Raw genomic sequence first — 22,194 nt, forward strand, 5'->3', positions numbered from 1 at the left:
CTGTAAATTTCAACATATTTTATATCGAAAAGTACAAAACGGGAAGTGATCTTGTAGCTTGAGCTGGTTGATGACAAGAATTAGAAACAATTAGCAATTAGTTAGTTAGTCTGTGTGTGTGTGTGTGTGTGTGTGTGTGTGTTTGTCTGTGTGTGTGTGTGTGTCTCTGTGTGTGTGTGTGTGTGTGTGTGTGTGTCTGTGTGTGTCTCTGTGTGTGTGTGTGTGTGTGTCTGTGTGTGTGTGTGTGTGTGTGTGTGTGTGTCTGTGTGTGTGTGTGTGTGTGTGTGTGTGTGTGTCTGTGTGTGTGTGTGTGTGTGTGTGTGTGTCTGTGTGTCTGTGTGTGTGTGTGTGTGTGTGTGTGTGTGTGTGTCTGTGTGTGTGTGTCTGTGTGTGTGTGTTTCTGTGTGTGTGTGTGTGTGTGTCTCTGTTTGTGTGTGTATGTGTGTGGGTGTGTGTGTGTGTGTGTGTATGTATGTGTGTGTGAGACGTTTTTGTCACTTTTTTCCATTATATTTCGTTATATTTTGGGGGTAAAAGTGGACTCTGACCTCAAATTTGACAGCTAGATTAAAGCTGTGGTGAAGTCTAGCTTTTCCAGTTAAGGCAGCTTCATTATTATCAGCTTCAGAGAGACAGTAATCCAGCCTTAGTGACCACTCGGCTGGATTACTGTAATGCACTTTATATGGGGGGGCTAGTGGGTCCTCCATGGCTCGTCTTCAGCTGGTACAAAATGCTGCTGCACGTCTTTTAACACAAGCAAGTATGAGCACATCTCACTTATTTTAGCTTCACTCCACTGGCTGCCTGTCCATTTCAGGATTCATATTAAAATTCTTTTATTTGTTTTTAAAGCCTTGAATGGCCTTGCCCCACCTGACCTCTCTGAGCTGCTGCACCCCTACACTCCCAGCCGATCTCTCAGGTCAGCTGACCAGCTGCTCCTGATGGGGCCTAAAGCTAGGCTTAAAGGAACACTTACACAGACTTATTGGGATTTTATCAAATTCACTGTACCCCCAGAGTTAGACTAGTCCATACATACCCTTCTCATCTCTTATTGGGACTTTATCTTATTCACAGTAACCCCCAGAGTTAGACTAGTCCATACATACCCTTCTTGTGTCCGTGCGTGCTGTAAGGCTGTCTGACGGCTCCAGCATTAGCTTAGCCTAGCACAGATCCTGCAGGTAACTGGTTCCAGTAATCCTACTGCTCCCAATAAGAGACAAAATAACACCAACATGTTCCTATTTACATGTTGTGATTTGTAGAGTCACAGCGTGTACAAATAACAAGGTCACATGACACACAGCCATCTTCTAACCCTAAACAAACCGGGAACTATATTCTCAGACAGGCTTGCTGCAAAGCAAATTATATCATATTCTTCCACCTGAGAATATAGTTCCCGGTTTGTTTACAGTTAGAAGATGGCTGTGTCTCATGTTACGTTGTTTTTTGTACACGCTGTGACTCTACAAATCACAACATGTAAACAGGAACATGTTGGTGTTATTTTGTCACTTATTGGGAGCAGTAGGCTAGTTGGAACCAGTTACCTGCAGGATCTGTGCTAAGCTAAGCTAATGCTGGAGCCGTCAGACAGCTTTACAGCATGCACGGAGATGAGAAGGGTATGTATGGACTAGTCTAACTCTGGGGGGTACAGTGAATAAGATAAAGTCCCAATAAGAGATGAGAAGGGTATGTATGGACTAGTCTAACTCTGGGGGTTACAGTGAATAAGATAAAGTCCCAATAAGAGATGAGAAGGGTATGTATGGACTAGTCTAACTCTGGGGGGTACAGTGAATAAGATAAAGTCCCAATAAGAGATGAGAAGGGTCTGTATGGACTAGTCTAACTCTGGGGGGTACAGTGAATAAGATAAAGTCCCAATAAGAGATGAGAAGGGTCTGTATGGACTAGTCTAACTCTGGGGGTTACAGTGAATAAGATAAAGTCCCAATAAGAGATGAGAAGGGTCTGTATGGACTAGTCTAACTCTGGGGGATACTGTGAATAAACTGAATTCCCAATAAGTCGGCGTGGTCCTTTAAGCTCAGAGGGGATCGAGCGTTTGCTGTTGCAGCCCCTAAACTTTGGAATGGACTTCCTCTGCACATTAGCCAGGCCTCCTCTCTGTCTAATGTTAAAACTCTTCTTAAAACCCACCTCTTTTCTTTTTCTTTTAACACCAGGTAGAGTGTTGATCTTATGTGTATACTTGCATATTTTAATTGTGTGCTGGCAGTGCATTTTAGTTTCTTTTATTTATTCTACTTATTTAATTTAATTTTAATTTGATCGTTTTTATCTTTATATTGGGTACCTAATCTTTTATTGTGTTATCTATTTATTCTGTTTTATCTTGTTGGAAACCTTGTGTTTGTTAAAATCGTCCTATATGAATAAAGTGGATATTTCGTTATATTTTGTGTGTTCCTCCATCTTCTCCTGCAGGTGGCGGTAAAATCGACCGGACGTGACATAGGGACCGTAGAAGAAGAGAAGCGGAAGTAAACAACAACAGAAGCAGCAGCCAGCAGCGTCTTTAGCAGGAGGTGAGTTTTAATATTTTCACCTTTCATTCAGTTTTAATATTTATATATTTTAACATTTCAGCGATGACGATGCACACGGCTCAGTAGCTTCTACTAACACTGTTAGCTTCGCCTCACAGGGTAAGAAGCTACGGTTAGCATCGCGTTAGCTTCGCGTTGTTTATGTTGTGTTTATTTGTTGTTTAAAGTCTGTAAACAGACAGCAGGTCAGACACTATACACTATATAAACTATATAAATATTGATCCGTTGTGTGGCGCTACTTTATTACAGAAAAGATAACGTTACATGTTCAGGATGTAAACAAATCTCGCGATATTTCTCTCCACACAACAACAGAAGACTTTAGAACAATAACTAACTTTAATGTCACCGTTTTAGGGGAAAGATCCATAAACACGTTGGTACTTTTTGACATTTTTTGTCAGTTTTTTACTGAAACATGATCGACCAAGTTACTATTCGATCATTTCATTAATAAATATGTTTTATAACAGTAACAGCAGGTGGAGATGACATGTTACACATCTACTGTTGATCCAATATATATATCTACCTATTACTGCTATAACTACCACTGTGTGTGTGTGTGTGTGTGTGTGTGTGTGTGTGTGTGTGTGTGTGTGTGTGTGTGTGTGTGTGTTTATGTATGTATGTATATATATATATATATATATATATATATATATATATATATATATATATATATATATACCACAATCACTGATGTCTATAGGAAAGGATATGAAAATATTGTTAAAAGGGACAAAAACATTTAAAATTGGGACAGAAACCTCAAAAAATATTCTGTGTTGTTGTAGTTCTTTCTGTTGTAGTCCAAATATAATTCTCTGTGTTAGGACTACAAATGAGACCAGCATGCAGCTGATGTTGCAGCCAATCAGCTTTTGGTGTTATTGGAGTGAGTCTCTTTGGGATTTTATACTGCAGCTATGAGGTGAAGTGAAAGTGTAGCGAGACTTGGCTTCAAAGAAACTGAATTTAGGGCAAAAATCCAGCTGCTGCCACACTGCACTGTAGCTAGGTGGAACGAGGGAGAGAATACCATGGCAGTATGTGAATAATTGGAGCCCAGATGCAATTTTGTAATTTTCTAAATTTCTGATCCTCTGAATAAAAAACAGTTTAAAGATCCAATTTTTTAATTTGTCAAGTTTGAAAAAAAAATGAAAAATTTGATATTTTAACCCATTTTTCTGTTTTTCCAAATGTCCGTTTGTGCTTAAAACATTGAACTAGCGCTGTGCAATTAATCTAAATTTAATCGTGATTATGATTTCGGCTCTAAATGATCACAAAAACAGAATAATCGAGAAAAACAATTATTTGCAGTAAACTCTTATTATTTTCTCTTTTGTGTTCTGAATGAAAAAATAAAGTTTAAATAGGAAAAGTATTAGGGTAAATTTCACAGTTGTATGTGTTTTGTTTTTTTTGCTGTTGATTTATTTAACTTTTTTTTAAGTTTAGTAATTGCAACATCAAGTAATTATGTTAAATTCTTGATTTCAATATTGACCAAAATAATCGTGATTATATTTGTTTTCATAATCGAGCAGCCCTGCATTGAACTGATAAGAGTTACACTGACCGTGCTTGGTCCGTGTAACTCTCATCAGTTCAATGTACTACAAAACTAGGGGTGGGGAGGGAAATCAATACCGCATTGTATCGCAATATTTTCCGTGGCAATACTGCATCGATACACAGATGCCAAGTATGGATCTATTATGACATATGTGTTGGTCGGTCTCATTTTGCAGCAATACAACTGAAGTGAGATGAACAAACAGAGAAAAGTATCTTTTTAGATAAAACAGATGTTGACAAAGTTTCCTTTTGGGGACATCATTTGAAATTGGGAAAAATTTGAAGTTGGAAAAAAGTTAATGAATTGCAATATATCTGAGAATATTGCATCCATCCATCTTCGTCCGCTTATCCGGTGTCGGGTCGCGGGGGGAGCAGCTCCAGCAGGGGACCCCAAACTTCCCTTTCCCGAGCAACATTAACCAGCTCTGACTGGGGGATCCCGGGGCGTTCCCAGGCCAGGTTGGAGATATAATCCCTCCACCTAGTCCTGGGTCTTCCCCGAGGCCTCCTCCCAGCTGGGCGTGGCTGGAACACCTCCCTAGGGAGGCGCCCAGGGGGCATCCTTACCAGATGCCCGAACCACCTCAACAGGTGGAACATGTTTAAAATCGCAATAATATCGTATCGTGGCATAAGTATCGTGATGATATCGTATCGTGAGGCCTCTAGTGATTCCCAGCCCTAATGAGGACGGACATTTGGAAATATTTGAACCCATTTGTCTGTTTTTCCAACTGTCCGTTTGTGTTTGGAACATTGACCTGCTGGTAAGTTACACTGACCCAAACCTGACCTCCTGTTTTAATGTTTGAAGGTGAGATCTCTGCTGTCTGTGATGTCACCGTGATGTCGTGGGTGAAGCAGCGGTACCGTGACATCGCCCCGGTGACGCTGCAGGTGGCGGGCGGGGCCGTGAGCGCCGCTCTGTACTGCGGCGAGCCAGAGGGCCTGTCGGGGGGGCTGGTGGAGTCCTTCCTGGTGGAGCTGTACCGCTGTAAGCTCTGCCAGTTCACCTGCAGCCTGAAGGCCTCGGTCAGCAGCCACCTGCGCAAACACCTCACCTACCTGGGCGGGGAGGGGGGGGGCGGGGCCCAGGACGGCCCGGGGGGAGCCCAGGATGGCGTGGGGGGGGCCGGGCCGTATACACTGGAGCTGAACCAAGAGGAAGAGGAGGAGAAACGCAGCGACGAAGACGAAGACTTCCTGCTTTACAACATGCTGGACGATATGAGCCCGCCCACCTGTGACATCAGCAGTGAGGGAGGGCTGCAGGTCGCACACACCTGTGAGGTGACACACACACACACACACACACACACACACGCACACAGAGACTCATACACACACACACTCATACACACACACACACAGAAAAACACATACAGAGACACACACACGCAGTCGCACACACACACACACACACATACAGACACACACACACAAACACACAGACAGACGTGTTATTTGTTATCAGTCCCTCCCTCCTCCTGACCTGACCTGAACTATAGCACACACACACAGACTCACACACACACACACAGACACACACACACACACAGACACACACACACACACACACAGACACACTCACACACACACACACACAGACACACACACACACAGACACACACACAGACTCAACACACACACACACACACACACACACACACACACACACAGACACACACACACACACACACACACACAGACACACAGACACACACACAAACTCACACACACACACAGACTCACACAGACTCACACACACACAGACACAGACACACACACACACACACACACACACACACACACACACACACACACACACACACACACACACACACACACACACACACACACACAGCCTGTAACAGCTGAACAATAGATTGTCACACAAGTGCCATGACAATAACTTATTTTAGCTCTTTTGCTCAATTCTCATTCTTACCCAACTTCAACAGACCCATGGTTGCTCATAACAACAATGAATTAATAAAATGTAAAAAAAACTGAAAGTGTTGATTTACAGTTTGTTTTTGTGATGGCCTCTTTGTATAATTCGACCTTCTATTTTTGTACTGAACCTTTAAAATGTCATTATTACAACCTACAACAGGCAGATAACAACTTGTAACACAAGAGCCACACTTTTTAAAACATATTAACACAAACAGAAAAACACCACCACAACTGTCAGTGTATTTAAATCTTTTCTTTTTGTGACTGCCTCTCTGCAGTTATTCCTAACAAGTCCCTTATATTTTGCACTGTTCTTTGTGCCAACACGGGGTCTTCCACCAGTTTGCGGTGACTGCATTCAGTTTTGGTGGCCAGTTTTCCCCTGCTTATATGGTCTTTGAAGCGTTGCATTACTGCAGTGACCTCAGCCTTAGACCACACTTTCTTTGCCACTCTTCTGGATCCATGTTCTTTATCAGCATAATTCCCTGGAAGATAGGCAAACAAGAAAAAGATATATCACAAAAAAATGTGTTGACTTCAGTTAATGCCATAGTTGACATAAATTGCAATTTACTTTTCTTAATAATTCACTTTGGGTATCAATTGATTGGTCACTTCAATGTGATTTCCCCAACTTTACTAGCCCACATTAGTGTGGACAGAATGAAGTGTATTAAAGTCATCAGCATTAAAACAAAATTTTTAGAATATCTTTGCTGTTCGTCTCTTTAAGTGGCTAAACCTTTAGATATTTGAATTAATTTAAGTACAGTTAGTAATACTACAATTAGTATATAATATAAAAACTACAAAAGCTGTACACACATACACACACACATTCAGAGACGCACACATGCAGTCGCACACACACACAGACACAAACAAACATACAGACACAAACACAAACACACACACAAACACACACACAAACACACACACACACAGACACAAACACAAACACACACACACACACACACACATACACAGTTGTTACCGTGTGAAGCAGCAGCTGCTCAGTGCTGTGTACATGAGACTCCACACACAGACGTGTTATTAGTTATCAGTCCCTCCCCCCCCCTGACCTGACCTATAGCAGCTACAGTATCTCACAAAAGTGAGTACACCCCTCACATTTTAGTAAGTATTTCATTATATCTTTTAATGGGACAACACTTGGCCTTTGGAATTAAAATAGCCCCCCACATCATCACATACCCTTCACCACCATACCATACCATGGTTTTATGTCAGTTAGCCTGATAGCTGGTTTGATTTGCATTAAGAGATGTTTGGAAAGTACCCCATGCCAATCTATAGGTATGGTAAAGGGTATGTGATGATGTGGGGGTATGGTGAAGGGTATGTGATGATGGGGGGGTATGGTGAAGGGTATGTGATGATGTGGGGGTTGGGTGAAGGGTATGTGATGATGTGGGGGCTATTTTAATTCCAAAGGCCAAGGGAACTTTATCAGGATGCATAGTATCCTGATCCATGAAATAACTGGCCTTTCAAAATAACCATCTGCCTGTCTCTATGGGAATTTAACATAGGGGTGTAGTGACTTTAGTTGCCAGTGGTTTAGACATTAATGGCTGTGTGTTGAGTTATTTTGAGGGGACAGCACATTTACACTGTTATACAAGCTGGACACTTAATACTTTACACTGTTATACAAGCTGTACACTTTACATTGGAGCAAAGTGTCCTTTCTTCAGTGTTGTCCCATTAAAAGATATAATGAAATATTTACTAACATGTGAGGGGTGTTCTCACTTTTGTGAGATACTGTATTTGTGCTCATCACCATATTTATATGTTATGTACTGGTGATATTGTTGAATACATTGTGAATACATATTTCTAAAATTGTATGATGTTTTTGTTGAGTTATTATTACACAATACTTTTTTCTGACCTTTTTGAATCTTGCCCCCAATAAATAACCCATATTACAAAAAAAGACTAAAACTAAACTAAAACTAAGCATTTTCAAAAAATAAAAACTAAACTAGCAAACCCGCTTTAAAAACTAATTAAAACTAAACTGAATTTGAAAACAAAAAGTCAAAACGAAATAAAAACTAAACTATATATATATATATATATATATATATATATATATATATATATATATATATATATATATATACACAACCTTGACACACACAGACACACACACAAACATTCAGAGACACACTGTTGTTACCCCTGCAGGGCTCGACATTAAGGCTTGTCCAGGGTTTTTATTTTATTTTTTGTTTTGTAGGCCAAATGGAAGAGAATTTACTTGCCCCGCTGGACAAGTTAAAACTGTTACTTCACGTTATGTGCCACTCATTACGTCTATGTTACCGATTTGAAACGATACATTTATTCCCCACAATCTGGGGCAGTGGACCGCTAACGTTAGACCCAGCCCACTGTTCAGCTCATTGTCTGTAAGCAATGCAGCATGAAAGCACGGCAAGCCAGCTGGTTTTAGTTAGCTAACATTAGCTTGCTAACTCCGCCTTACCGTTACCCCCTCGCCACATCGTTCACAGAAAACGAGCCGAATAAAGCTGTCACTCGTGGAGATAGCAGTGTGCTTTGTGTGGATGAAGCATGAAGTTAATCTGACTCATTTAGCGTCTGGCTCTCTGCCTCGTAGCGTTACTACTCCGCTGCTCGTTTGTCCGTCAGTTATTGTAAAACCTCAGCTCTGCGACTCACCGGATTAAATATCAGCTAATAATCATAGACTATATATTAACAGTCTATGCTTATAATTAACTGTAAAGTAGCTACACCTTTTGAAGGATCCCTCGGTAAATCAGCCTCTGCCGGGTAGTAAGTGAAATTGTATAAACAAAACAAAAAAGAAAAGTTAACACCAACATTTAGTGGCAAAATCCATTGTTATGTCTACAAAATTATTTTAGATATAAGTTCAAGTTTAAGTCACCACTACCTCTGGTCACAATATTGACCTAATATCTCAATATATTGACCTAATATCTCAATATATTGACCTATTAACTCAGAACATTGACTAAGAATCTCAAAGCAGTGAGAACAGTTAAAATATTCACTTACAATCTCAATATATTGACTCAGTATCTCAAAGTATCTCAATATATTGACTTAGTAACTCAGAATATTGACTAGAAATCTGAAAGTAATGACAAACTTTAAAATATTCACTTAGAATCTCAATATTTTAACTTCTGCACACCGTGTGCAAAGTATAACTTTGTATTATGGAGTCTGGAGATCCTTTTTTCTTGTTGAAGGGGAAATCTATTCTTGGGACACGTTTGTTTCTACTGTTTCAACTTGTATTTATGTTGATAGAGTGTTTGGATGCTTTCAACGGTTTGTTTTATTTCTGCATTAGCAAAACACAAAAAAAGAAGTATAAAATGATACATCTTTACCCGGACAAGTGACTTTTGTGCATGGACAAATGAAACGTAAATGTACTTGCCAAAGGACAAGTGCCTCAAAACGTTAATGTCAAGGCCTGGACCGTGTGAAGCAGCAGCTGCTCAGTGCTGTGTACATGAGACTCCACACACAGACCTGTTATTAGTTATCAGTCCCTCCCCCTGACCTGACCTGAACTATAGCAGCTACATGATTCATATTAATCTAATGCTAACCTTAACCATCATTAATGTTTGAGATCACACTTTAAATGCTGTTTTTACATCCTTCAAACATTCACCCACTAGTAAGGCTGGGATTTACCATTATCTTCACGGTGAATAATGTGTGGATTATTTTCTAGACGAATGGTTTAGTTGGAGACATTTACCTTCACAACGCACACTAACAGTCTTTGGTAATAATCAACCGTAAAGTAGCTACATCTTTTAAAGGATCCCTCGCTAAATCGGCATCTGCCGGGTAGAAAGTGAAATTGTATAAACAAAAACAAAAAAAAGTTAACACCAACATTTAGTGGCAAAATCCATTGTTATGTCTAAAAAATTATTTTAGATATAAGTTCAAATTTAAGTCACCACTACCTCTGGTCACAATATTGACTTAGTATCTTAATATATTGACTCAGTAACTCAGAATATAAACTAAGAATCTCAAACCAATGAGAACAGTTAAAATATTGACTTAGTATCTCAATGTATTGACTTAATATCTCAAAATATTGGCTCAGTATCTCAATATATTGACTTAATATCTCAATATATTGACTTAGTAACTCAGAATATAAACTAAGAATCTCAAACCAATGAGAACAGTTAAAATATTGACTTAGTATCTCAATATATTGACTCAGTATCTCAATATATTGACTTAGTAACTCAGAATATTGACTAGAAATCTGAAAGTAATGACAAACTTTAAAATATTCACTTAGAATCTCAATATTTTAACTTCTGCACACCGGCGTGCAAAGTATAACTTTGTATTATGGAGTCTGGAGATCCTTTTTTCTTGTTGAAGGGGAAATCTATTCTTGGGACACGTTTGTTTCTACTGTTTCAACTTGTATTTATGTTGATAGAGTGTTTGGATGCTTTCAACGGTTTGTTTTATTTCTGCATTAGCAAAACACAAAAAAAGAAGTATAAAATGATACATCTTTACCCGGACAAGTGACTTTTGTGCATGGACAAGTGAAACGTAAATGTACTTGCCAAAGGACAAGTGCCTCAAAACGTTAATGTCAAGGCCTGGACCGTGTGAAGCAGCAGCTGCTCAGCGCTGTGTACATGAGACTCCACACACAGACCTGTTATTAGTTATCAGTCCCTCCCCCTGACCTGACCTGAACTATAGCAGCTACATGATTCATATTAATCTAATGCTAACCTTAACCATCATTAATGTTTGAGATCACACTTTAAATGCTGTTTTTACATCCTTCAAACATTCACCCACTAGTAAGGCTGGGATTTACCATTATCTTCACGGTGAATAATGTGTGGATTATTTTCTAGACGAATGGTTTAGTTGGAGACATTTACCTTCACAACGCACACTAACAGTCTTTGGTAATAATCAACCGTAAAGTAGCTACATCTTTTAAAGGATCCCTCGCTAAATCGGCATCTGCCGGGTAGAAAGTGAAATTGTATAAACAAAAACAAAAAAAAGTTAACACCAACATTTAGTGGCAAAATCCATTGTTATGTCTAAAAAATTATTTTAGATATAAGTTCAAATTTAAGTCACCACTACCTCTGGTCACAATATTGACTTAGTATCTTAATATATTGACTCAGTAACTCAGAATATAAACTAAGAATCTCAAACCAATGAGAACAGTTAAAATATTGACTTAGTATCTCAATGTATTGACTTAATATCTCAAAATATTGGCTCAGTATCTCAATATATTGACTTAATATCTCAATATATTGACTTAGTAACTCAGAATATAAACTAAGAATCTCAAACCAATGAGAACAGTTAAAATATTGACTTAGTATCTCAATATATTGACTCAGTATCTCAATATATTGACTTAGTAACTCAGAATATTGACTAGAAATCTGAAAGTAATGACAAACTTTAAAATATTCACTTAGAATCTCAATATATTGACTTAGTAACTCAGAATATTGACTAGAAATCTGAAAGTAATGACAAACTTTAAAATATTCACTTAGAATCTCAATATTTTAACTTCTGCACACCGGCGTGCAAAGTATAACTTTGTATTATGGAGTCTGGAGATCCTTTTTTCTTGTTGAAGGGGAAATCTATTCTTGGGACACGTTTGTTTCTACTGTTTCAACTTGTATTTATGTTGATAGAGTGTTTGGATGCTTTCAACGGTTTGTTTTATTTCTGCATTAGCAAAACACAAAAAAAGAAGTATAAAATGATACATCTTTACCCGGACAAGTGACTTTTGTGCATGGACAAATGAAACGTAAATGTACTTGCCAAAGGACAAGTGCCTCAAAACGTTAATGTCAAGGCCTGGACCGTGTGAAGCAGCAGCTGCTCAGTGCTGTGTACATGAGACTCCACACACAGACCTGTTATTAGTTATCAGTCCCTCCCCCTGACCTGACCTGAACTATAGCAGCTACATGATTCATATTAATCTAATGCTAACCTTAACCATCATTTATGTTTGGGATCACACTTTAAATGCTTTTTTTACATCTTGCAAACATTCACACACTAGTAAAGCTGGGATTTACCATTATCTTCACACACACAGGGTTTTGGTTTGTTACTCTGCAAACAGTTTAATTTAACTGAGACAGAAAAGAGTCATTAGTGTCATTTTGTATTCTTATGCAAACAGTTTTAATATTAAAGAGAGATACAAATCTGTAAATCTAATTTTTCAAACACACACAGACACACTGACTGTTGGAATAATTTAATTATCAAAGAATAGACAGAAATCACTGAAGATCTGTCAACGTTCATTTTATTTGTCCCTGTCCTGCCCTGCAGCTTGGTATACAGTATGAGGAGATGAACAGCTTGGTATACAGTATGAGGAGATGAACAGCTTGGTATACAGTATGAGGAGATGAACAGCTTGGTATACAGTATGAGAAGATGATAACCTGCAGCTTGGTATACAGTATGATGAGATGAACAGCTTGGTATACAGTATGAGGAGATGAACAGCTTGGTATACAGTATGAGGAGATGAACAGCTTGGTATACAGTATGATGAGATGAACAGCTTGGTATACAGTATGATGAGATGAACAGCTTGGTATACAGTATGATGAGATGAACAGCTTGGTATACAGTATGAGGAGATGAACAGCTTGGTATACAGTATGAGGAGATGAACAGCTTGTTGTGCCAAACAGATTTTACTGTAACAAGAGTTTTTATATACTCCTTTTGTCTGTTTTATTGTTTATTTATTTATGTTATGATTTGTCACCGGGCCGGACAGGGGGACAGAAATGGGGATGGGGGCACAAACACCACACAGACAGACACCACAGAGAAGGGACCATACCTGCAAGAGAACGGGGAGGGGGACTTGGGGCGGAGAAAGACAAACAGACAGACAGACAACAAAATGACAAAGAGACAGCCAGCCGAAAAACAGCAATAAACAGCTGATATAAGAAAACAACTGAGGGAGGAACAGTCAAGCAAAATAACAACCTGTGTGTATGTGTGTGTGTGTGTGTGCGTGCATAAGCAAAGACTGTAGTTAGTTAGCACACACACACACACCTAGGCCCAGTTTAATATGCATCTTCCTCGTATACAATATATGTAGTAGGGGGTCCCTGCTCGGTCTCTGTTTCAGTTAAGGGGTTCTTGGTTTAAAAAAACATTGAAGACCTCTGCTTTACTCCAGATTACAAAGTTGTCTCTTTGGTCCATTAATGGAGGCGAGTCCCCAAAAAGTGCTGGCGTGTCAGATTTGGGTGCCAACATTGTGTAAGCCAATGGCTGGCAGACACACACTCAAGGACATGCTTCCACCCGTTTATAGTGTTATCGGTGTGAAACAGCAGCTGCTCAGTAACTTATTAATCTTAACGGTATATATAAGTACGAGAGAGACACCACAGACATCAGAGCGACGAGACAATCTGACATCAGGATCTTCATCAGATCACTTCTGCTGAAATCTGACCATGAAGGTAAGTTTACAACTTTATATATCTGATAGTTTGGCAAACAAATTTTAATCATTTGTGGCCCCAAGTTTTAGACAGGGGTAGCAAAAGTCTTCAGCTTGCTTTACAGAGTATTCTAGCTGTGCATGAGAGTGATACCAACAGAATGAACTTAATTATAATATCTCTTCTGTTCCAGCTGGTTTCGGTCGTCCTCGTCTTGCTGGCTCCAGTGTTGACCAGCTGCCTGCCGCTCATTCTGCCGGGAGACTGCAGTGACATTTACCACAATGACAACAGCCGACCCAGTGGAGTATACACTATCTATCCCATCGGAGCCACGTCTGCTGTCCAGGTACACTTCATCCTCTCTGGGACGCAGGTTGACCTTCAGATCAGGGATTAATATCACTTATTTGATATCAGTCAGGTTAGGGAAATAACCAGTTTATATTTGATATTAAAGAGATTCTCAGAGAACTTCTGCTGTAAATTGTGAAAGCAAGAAGCAAAACTCACCTATTTTTTATAATGCACCAGGTTAATGTTAACATTAAGAAATTATCCCCAAAAAGTTTGTTTAAAGTACTTGAACTGAACTGAACAGGTCTAACAACAGGGGCGGAGATAGACTCTCAGCACAGTGGGGACAGAGCCTCATCACTGCTACCAGGTGATTTGTTAAAAACTTCTAAAATAACTATACATCCATGTTGTAATGTGTCACTTGTTGAGCTGTTAGCCTACAGTACAGGCCAAAAGTTTGGACACACCTTCTCATTCAATATGTTTCTTTATTTTCATGACAGTCTACATTGTAGATTCTCACTGAAGGCATCAAAACTGTGAATGAACACATATGGAATTATGTACTTAACAAAAAAGTGTGAAATAACTGAAAACATGTCTTATATTTTAGATTCTTCAAAGTAGCCACCCTTTGCTTTTTTTGATAACTCTGCAAACCCTTGGTGTTCTCTCAATGAGCTTCATGAGGTAGTCACCTGAAATGGTTTTACCTTCACAGGTGTGCTTTGTCAGGGTTCATTAGTGGAAGTTTTTCCCTTATTAATAAAAAAGCAAAGGGTGGCTACTTTGAAGAATCTAAAATATAAGACATGTTTTCAGTTATTTCACACTTTTTTGTTAAGTACATAATTCCATATGTGTTCATTCATAGTTTTGATGCCTTCAGTGAGAATCTACAATGGAAATAGTCATGAAAATAAAAAGGAAACGCATTGAATGAGAAGGTGTGTCCAAACTTTTGGCCTGTTCTGTATGTCCAATAAATCACAAAGAAAAGCTACATTGTTAGCCAAATTTGTATTAAAGAACAAAGAAAACAGCTTTCCAGTCAAGTTAAAATATTTTAGCACCAAAGACAGCTCGGACAGCGACAGCGTTGGAACAGGCCAATAGTTACTGCTAAATAAATACATATAGGCTATGTTGTCTCCTATGTGTTAATTCTGGTTGAGCAGGTGAAGTAGTAGAACTGATTTAAGTACATTTGCATACAGTTTTAGTTAAAGGATCACATTAAGTAATCCCTGTGTGTGTGTGTGTGTGTGTGTGTGTGTGTGTGTGTGTGTGTGTGTGTGTGTGTGTGTGTGTGTGTGTGTGTGTGTGTGTGTGTGTGTGTGTTAGGTGTACTGTGACATGGTCTCAGAAGGAGGACGGTGGACGGTGAGTATTTTAACTGAAGTCAACACTTCCTGTAGTTCCTTCACAATAAATCACATTCCAGTAAAATCCTTGTTGTCTGGAAATATGAGCTGTCAGATATCTTGCGTGTTTAGCTAGTTAACCCCCATTTCCCAGGTGTTCCAGAAGAGGATGGATGGCACAGTGAACTTCTACAGGGGCTGGGATCAATACAAGACTGGCTTTGGTATCGCTGCTGGAGAGTACTGGCTCGGTGAGACATTAATCTAAACTAACAGTCAGCGTGTCAGCCGCGTGGCGTGTCCGTTTATATTTCGGCTCCCATGTTAACACGTTAGAGTTTACACACTGCACACCTGCGTGAGACGCACATCTCAGCCGCGGCTGAGACGCGTGCAGCTAGAAATAGAACCAACGCCTAATTTTCACGCGAAACGCGAACGTGTTGGAAGCGTTTCCAGGCAAAATAGAATAGGAAAATATGTTTATATTTCATTTAGACACGAATGCATATTAATAAATAATGATAATAATAATACATTTAATTTATAATGCACTGTTCATCAGAGATCTCAAAGTGCTATAGGTTAGAAATAAAAACGATAAAAAAAACCAAAAAGATAAGTAGTTTAAAATACAAGAATAAAAATAAAAATAAAACATCTAAAAGGGACCAAAAGCTTTGCAAAAGAGAAATGTCTTAAGGCCTGTTGATGTTTGAAAGTCTCGAGGTTTTGATATAAATGCAGATATATGAATGTAATTAAAAAAAAAAAAAAGTAGCCTATTTGGCCATCAATACTGCCAACATTGTCTTTGTTGTAATCAAATCAGTATATATTTATGTTTAACATGGTATTTCATTTTCAATGGGAAACATCCATGTGTCCAGACAAGGCTAGCAGCAGCAGCGCCGCGTCAGACACGTTTCTGGTGTGGAAAGACGTAGAAAAATCCACGCAGCCGCTACGCAACAGAAACGCCACACTCACGCCACGCAGCCGGTGTGTAACCGGCCTAAATGTTTGATTGTTTTCAGGTCTGGAGTCTCTCTACCACCTGACTCTGAAGAGAAAGTACGAGCTGCTGGTCGACATGGAGGACTTTGAAGGAAACAAAGTGTTTGCTCGTTACTCCTCATTCTCCATCGACCCAGAGTCCTACGGATACAAACTGTCTGTTTCTGGGTTCATTAATGGAGGAGCAGGTGAGGTTTCCACATTAAGGACGAGAATTTCAGCCATTAATGTTGTGGAGTGTGACATTGGTTTTCATTGGTTCATTGAAAATACGTCTCTTTGTTTAAGTCACTGGGAGTCATATCAATGACGATGAAGCAGTCGCGAGTGCAGTTACACTTTTCAAAACTCCACACAGCAATATAATATAATGGTGAGGGGAAACTTCCTCTGACACAGACAGGCAGAACAGGGTTCTCTATGCCCTGGTGACTGACTAACAGGCAGAACAGGGTTCTCTGTGCCCTGGTGACTGACTATCAGGCTGCAGGTTGTAAGGCAACTTTATATTTCTATACAGGTGGCACATTTAAACCCAGTCTCACGGCAGTTTGTAAAATGGTCACGTAATTTCAATCTATTGATTTGTGTACACGGACACGTTCATATTGTTTTTTTTGTCATTGTGGTCAGCACATTTTTCTTTCTTGATTATAGCACGATTCTAACGGGACGGTTGGGTTTAGTAAAAGAAGAACAGGACGGTTGGGGGAAACGTGACATGCGGGACACGATCCCTAGTCTCCTGGATGAAAGTCCTGTTTGACCCATCCACCCCCCCAACCAACCTCCCTTTCATACTACTCGCTACCGTAGTCGTGCTGTGATCACAAAAGATGCTTCCCATTGAAATACATTAGTTAAAAAAAAACGTGCTGACCATCCCGAAAAAAACGAGATACACAGATAAATTTACGTGACCATTTCACGAACTGCTGTGAGACTGGGCTGCATATTTCAGTAAAAAGGCTTTACATCAAATAAAATAAATACATTTCTGAAAATGAAAAAAATTATTATAAAAGGCTAAAATAAAATAAGATACAAATAATAAAAGTTAGAGTGTAGTTAAGAAATGAATAAATATTTGATTTAATAGGTTGTAGGGACGTGAGAGGGAGGAGTGTAAAATGTTTTTAATAAATAACAAAATGTTCAGAGTAAATAGGATGAATAAGTTGTAGTTGTATTATTATTTAGTTATACTTACTGTAGGTAGAGAAGTAGACTGTGGTATTTACTGGAGGAAATACACTCCAAAAAATATATATATAATTGTTAGTAGTATCATAATGTTGTGATTATACACTTGTTGTGTTTCTGTAGGAGACTCCCTGAGTTATAGCAACGGACAGAAGTTCTCCACCTTCGACAAAGACCAGGACTCCTATTCAGGGAACTGTGCCAGATCATTCCTGGGGGCGTTCTGGTACAGCAGCGGCTGTCACTATACAAATCCAAATGGTGTTTATCGTTGGGGGGCTGACAGCACTGTCAATGCTGTTGGAGTGGATTGGTACCATTGGAAAGGTTTTAACTATTCCCTGAAGAGCATCAGCATGAAGATCCGTCCTGTGCAGTAGTTCTCCAGGACCAACGTCCAGCAGAATATCAGCTCATCTCTTCTCATTTATTCATCTTTCTCTCATTAAGCTTTTAATCTCACAGCAGGTCTTATGTTCCTGAAACTGGAAATAAAACCAGCTGATGTCTGTAAATCTTGTTATGGTCTGTGATGGTTTAAAGCAGTCGTGATGATGTGTCTCCAGTTTATCTGCTGTACGGTGACAATAAATAAATAAGCTGAACATTAAGATGATCTCATGTCTTCTTTTATTCATAATTAAAATTAGCAGTCAAAAGACAATCTGCAAATATATCGAATTATAAATATTATAATTAAAAGTCAAAAAGCAAAAGTTTAGTTTAAAATAACAATAAAAAAGGAGACATTTAAAATAAAAAACCTTTAAACTAAATTTAGTTTTTTATTTTAAATTGAACTTTGCTCTTTAAAATTCCTTCTTTACACACACACACACAAAATCAGACACACACACACAGACTCTTACACACATACACACACAAAATCAGACACAGACACACACACACAGAAACACACATACACACAGACACAAACAAAATCAGACACACACGCACTTGCAGTCACACACACACACAGACACACACAGACACACACAGACACACAGACACAGACACACACACAAAATCAGACACACACACACTTGCAGTCGTACACACACACAGAGACACACAGACACACACACGCACACACACTTGCAGTCGCAAACACACACAGAGACACACACAGACAGACAGACACACACACACACACACTCTCACACACACACACAGACACACACATGATTCCCTTAAACTGTGTGTATATGAAGCTGTCTGTGTGTGTAATAACATATATATATGTGTACATACAGTCTGTATATACTGTATATATAAAATGTATGGTCTGTATATATATATAACGATGTGTTTCTCTGTGTGTGTGTGTGTAATAACATATATGTGTACGTACAGTCTGTATATTCTGTATATGTATATATATATATATATAACGTGGATGTGTTTCTCTGTGTGTGTGTGTGTGTGTGTGTGTGTGTGTGTGTGTGTGTGTGTGTGTAATAACGTGGATGTGTTTCTGTGTACAGGTGAGCACTCTGTTCGAGGAGGAGGCGGCCATCTTCCCTCTGAAGGGGAGGTCAGGTGACCTGTCCTGTCCCATGGACCCCCCCGCCACCCAGGAGCAGATGGCGCAGTCCGCTCACCTCATGACTCTGGGGCTGTGTCGTATCTCAGCCGCCAAACCCTGCTCCTCCTCCCAACCCCTCCCCCCCCAACAAGACGCCCCACGCCCCCCCGATGCCGCCTGCCGCTGAGGGGGGGGCACTGCAGGTCGCCAGACGCCGGAGGACCAGGGACGCACACACACGGGACCAGAAGAAGAAGAAGAAGAAGACGTTCAGGAGACAACAGACCCCCTCAGGTCTGAGCTCCTCCATTATTACTCTAATATATCATTATTATTATTATTATCATCATTATTAGTATTAGTATTATTAGTATTGTTATTATGTGTGGGTTGGGTACCGTTTGGATTTTTACGATTCCGATGCCGAACCGGTACTTTTAAAACAATTCCGATTCCTAAACCGATTCCTAAACAGATTCGTGAAAAACTGAAAAATTACATATGGAGTTTTTTTGTTTAATTGAAAATTATTTAAATTGAACAATATATTAACATTTTAAAGTACTTAAATATATAATTAGTAAACCTAAGTCACCTAACACACAACTACAATAATTTAACAAATAACAGTTACGCTATTAACCAGTACCAACTAAATAAATGTTGTTGAGTTGGTATGCCAACCAGCTTCAAACTTTAGCAGTTCTTTTGCAGAAAAATGACCATATTTGCCTTCTCTGGCAAGATAGGACACCTCTCCTGACTTATGGCATGTCCTGCACGGGAGAAACTCTCTCAGACGGTGTCCAAGAGGTCTGTACACACACAGGGTAGGAGTCTGAAGCCCCCACCACCAGGCTACAGAGTCTGGTCCTGACCGATAGACTAGCAGAGTAAGTGTAATGTTTACTAGCGATCAGGTGCAGTCAGTGAAGGTTAATATGCTTTTACGTCCGTATTGGTGAGACCAGAGGGAAAATATGCCATTTTAAAAGTAGCCTACATATACGGTAGCTAGCTAACGGTAGACTACAGAGGAAGGGGGATCTTTTTACGTCTGTTTCAGAGCGTGTACAGAAAGCCGTCTGTCAGCTGTGATTGTAGAGTAGCATGTCGGGGGAATAGCGCGGACACGCGTTTCACACCGCGAGCGGGCTCGTGGCCACTCGGCAGAAAAGGGAGAAAGAACAAGAGTCTGCAGCTGTCTGGAGCGATGGAGGGAAAATATTTCAGTCAGAACCAAAATTTGCGTTCTAATCCAGTCCAAATACTACCGTTTGCGTAGGAACCGGAACCATAGTGGAACCAGGTTTCGGTACCCAACCCTAATCATTACTCTAATATATCATTATCATTATTAGTATTATTATTATTATTATCTGTGTGTGTCTGTGTGTATCTGTTTCTGTGTGTTTCTGTGTGTGTGTGTGTGTGTGTGTGTGTGTGTGTGTGTGTGTGTGTGTGTGTGTGTGTGTGTGTGTGTGTGTGTGTGAAGATTGTCTTCATGTCTTTTTTTAAATTTCTGGCTCTCATCATTTAAACTAAAGCCCAATAATGTAGAATATATATATACAGTGCCTTGCGAAAGTATTCGGCCCCCTTGAACTTTTCGACCTTTTGCCACATTTCAGGCCTCAAACATAAAGATATAAAACTGTAATTTTTTGTGAAGAATCAACAACAAGTGGGACACAATCATGAAGTGGAACGAAATTTATTGGATATTTCAAACCTTTTAAACAAATAAAAAACTGAAATATTGGGTGCAAAATTATTCAGCCCCCTTAAGTTAATACTTTGTAGCGCCACCTTTTGCTGCGATTACAGCTGTAAGTTCCTTGGGGTAGTCTCTATCAGTTTTGCACATCGAGAGACTGACATTTTTGCCCATTCCTCCTTGCAAAACAGCTCGAGCTCAGTGAGGTTGGATGGAGAGCGTTTGTGAACAGCAGTTTTCAGTTCTTTCCACAGATTCTCGATTGGATTCAGGTCTGGACTTTGACTTGGCCATTCTAACACCTGGATATGTTTATTTGTGAACCATTCCATTGTAGATTTTGCTTTATGTTTTGGATCATTGTCTTGTTGGAAGACAAATCTCAGTCCCAGTCTCAGGTCTTTTGCAGACTCCATCAGGTTTTCTTCCAGAATGGTCCTGTATTTGGCTCCATCCATCTTCCCATTATTTTAACCATCTTCCCTGTCCCTGCTGAAGAAAAGCAGGCCCAAACCATGATGCTGCCACCACCATGTTTGACAGTGGGGATGGTGTGTTCAGGGTGATGAGCTGTGTTGCTTTTAAGCCAAACATAACGTTTTGCATTGTTGCCAAAAAGTTCGATTTTGGTTTCATCTGACCACAGCACCTTCTTCCACATGTTTGGTGTGTCTCCCAGGTGGCTTTTGGCAAACTTTAAACGACACTTTTATGGATATTTTACAAATTGCTTGCCACTCTTCCCCCATAAAGAGCCAGGATTTGTGCAGTATACGACTGGTTGTTGTCCTATATGGACAGAGTCTACCACCTCAGCTGTAGATCTCTGCAGGTTCTCCGAGTAGTGTCATGGGCCTCTTGGCTGCATCTCTGATCAGTCTTCTCATTGTATAAGCTGAAAGGTTTAAAGGAGCGGGATAGCCGTAGATTTGTAGTGGTCCGATACTCCTTCCATTTCAATATTATCGCTTGCACAGTGCTCCTTGGGATGTTTAAAGCTTGGGAAATCTTTTTGTATCCAAATCCGGCTTTAGACTTCTCCACAACAGTATCTCGGACCTGCCTGGTGTGTTCCTTGTTCTTCATGATGCTCTCTGCGCTTTACACGGACCTCTGAGACTATCACAGAGCAGGTGCATTTATACGGAGACTTGATTACACACAGCTGGATTCTATTTATCATCATTAGTCATTTAGGTCAACATTGGATCATTCAGAGATCCTCACTGAACTTCTGGAGAGAGTTTGCTGCACTGAAAGTAAAGGGGGCTGAATAATTTTGCGCCCACTTTTTCAGTTTTTATTTGTTAAAAAGTTTGGAAATAGCCAATGAATTTCGTTCCACTTCATAATT

At 39.7% G+C, this 22,194-nt stretch overlaps 2 protein-coding genes across 4 annotated transcripts in view; both read left to right on the plus strand.

The window, feature by feature from the left end:
• The first annotated feature begins 2,508 nt into the window (after positions 1-2,508).
• The window catches only part of si:dkey-154p10.3, a 20,040-nt gene continuing 354 nt past the window's right edge, over positions 2,509-22,194 (plus strand). The window contains exons 1-3 of the mRNA XM_039815043.1: positions 2,509-2,567; positions 4,996-5,471; positions 19,083-19,417. Coding sequence (XP_039670977.1) covers positions 5,028-5,471; positions 19,083-19,310 — 672 coding nt within the window. The 5' untranslated portion in view covers positions 2,509-2,567; positions 4,996-5,027 and the 3' untranslated portion in view covers positions 19,311-19,417. The remainder of the gene's footprint in view (positions 2,568-4,995; positions 5,472-19,082; positions 19,418-22,194) is intronic.
• LOC120567936 (microfibril-associated glycoprotein 4-like) lies at positions 13,353-18,209 on the plus strand. 3 transcript variants are annotated; one of them, XM_039815041.1, is made up of 6 exons: positions 13,354-13,732; positions 13,908-14,063; positions 15,359-15,397; positions 15,533-15,629; positions 16,416-16,583; positions 17,722-18,209. In XM_039815041.1, the coding sequence occupies exons 1-6, from the start codon at positions 13,727-13,729 to the stop codon at positions 17,976-17,978; spliced, it is 723 nt and encodes a 240-aa protein (XP_039670975.1). In that variant the 5' UTR covers positions 13,354-13,726; the 3' UTR covers positions 17,979-18,209. The 3 variants fall into 3 exon arrangements, with proteins under 3 accessions (XP_039670974.1, XP_039670975.1, XP_039670976.1); XM_039815040.1 differs by having other exon boundaries at positions 13,353-14,063; XM_039815042.1 differs by lacking the exons at positions 13,354-13,732; positions 13,908-14,063 and adding an exon at positions 14,085-14,381.

Source organism: Perca fluviatilis, chromosome 11 (genome assembly GCF_010015445.1).
Source record: "Perca fluviatilis chromosome 11, GENO_Pfluv_1.0, whole genome shotgun sequence".
Taxonomy (NCBI): Eukaryota; Metazoa; Chordata; class Actinopteri; order Perciformes; family Percidae; genus Perca; species Perca fluviatilis.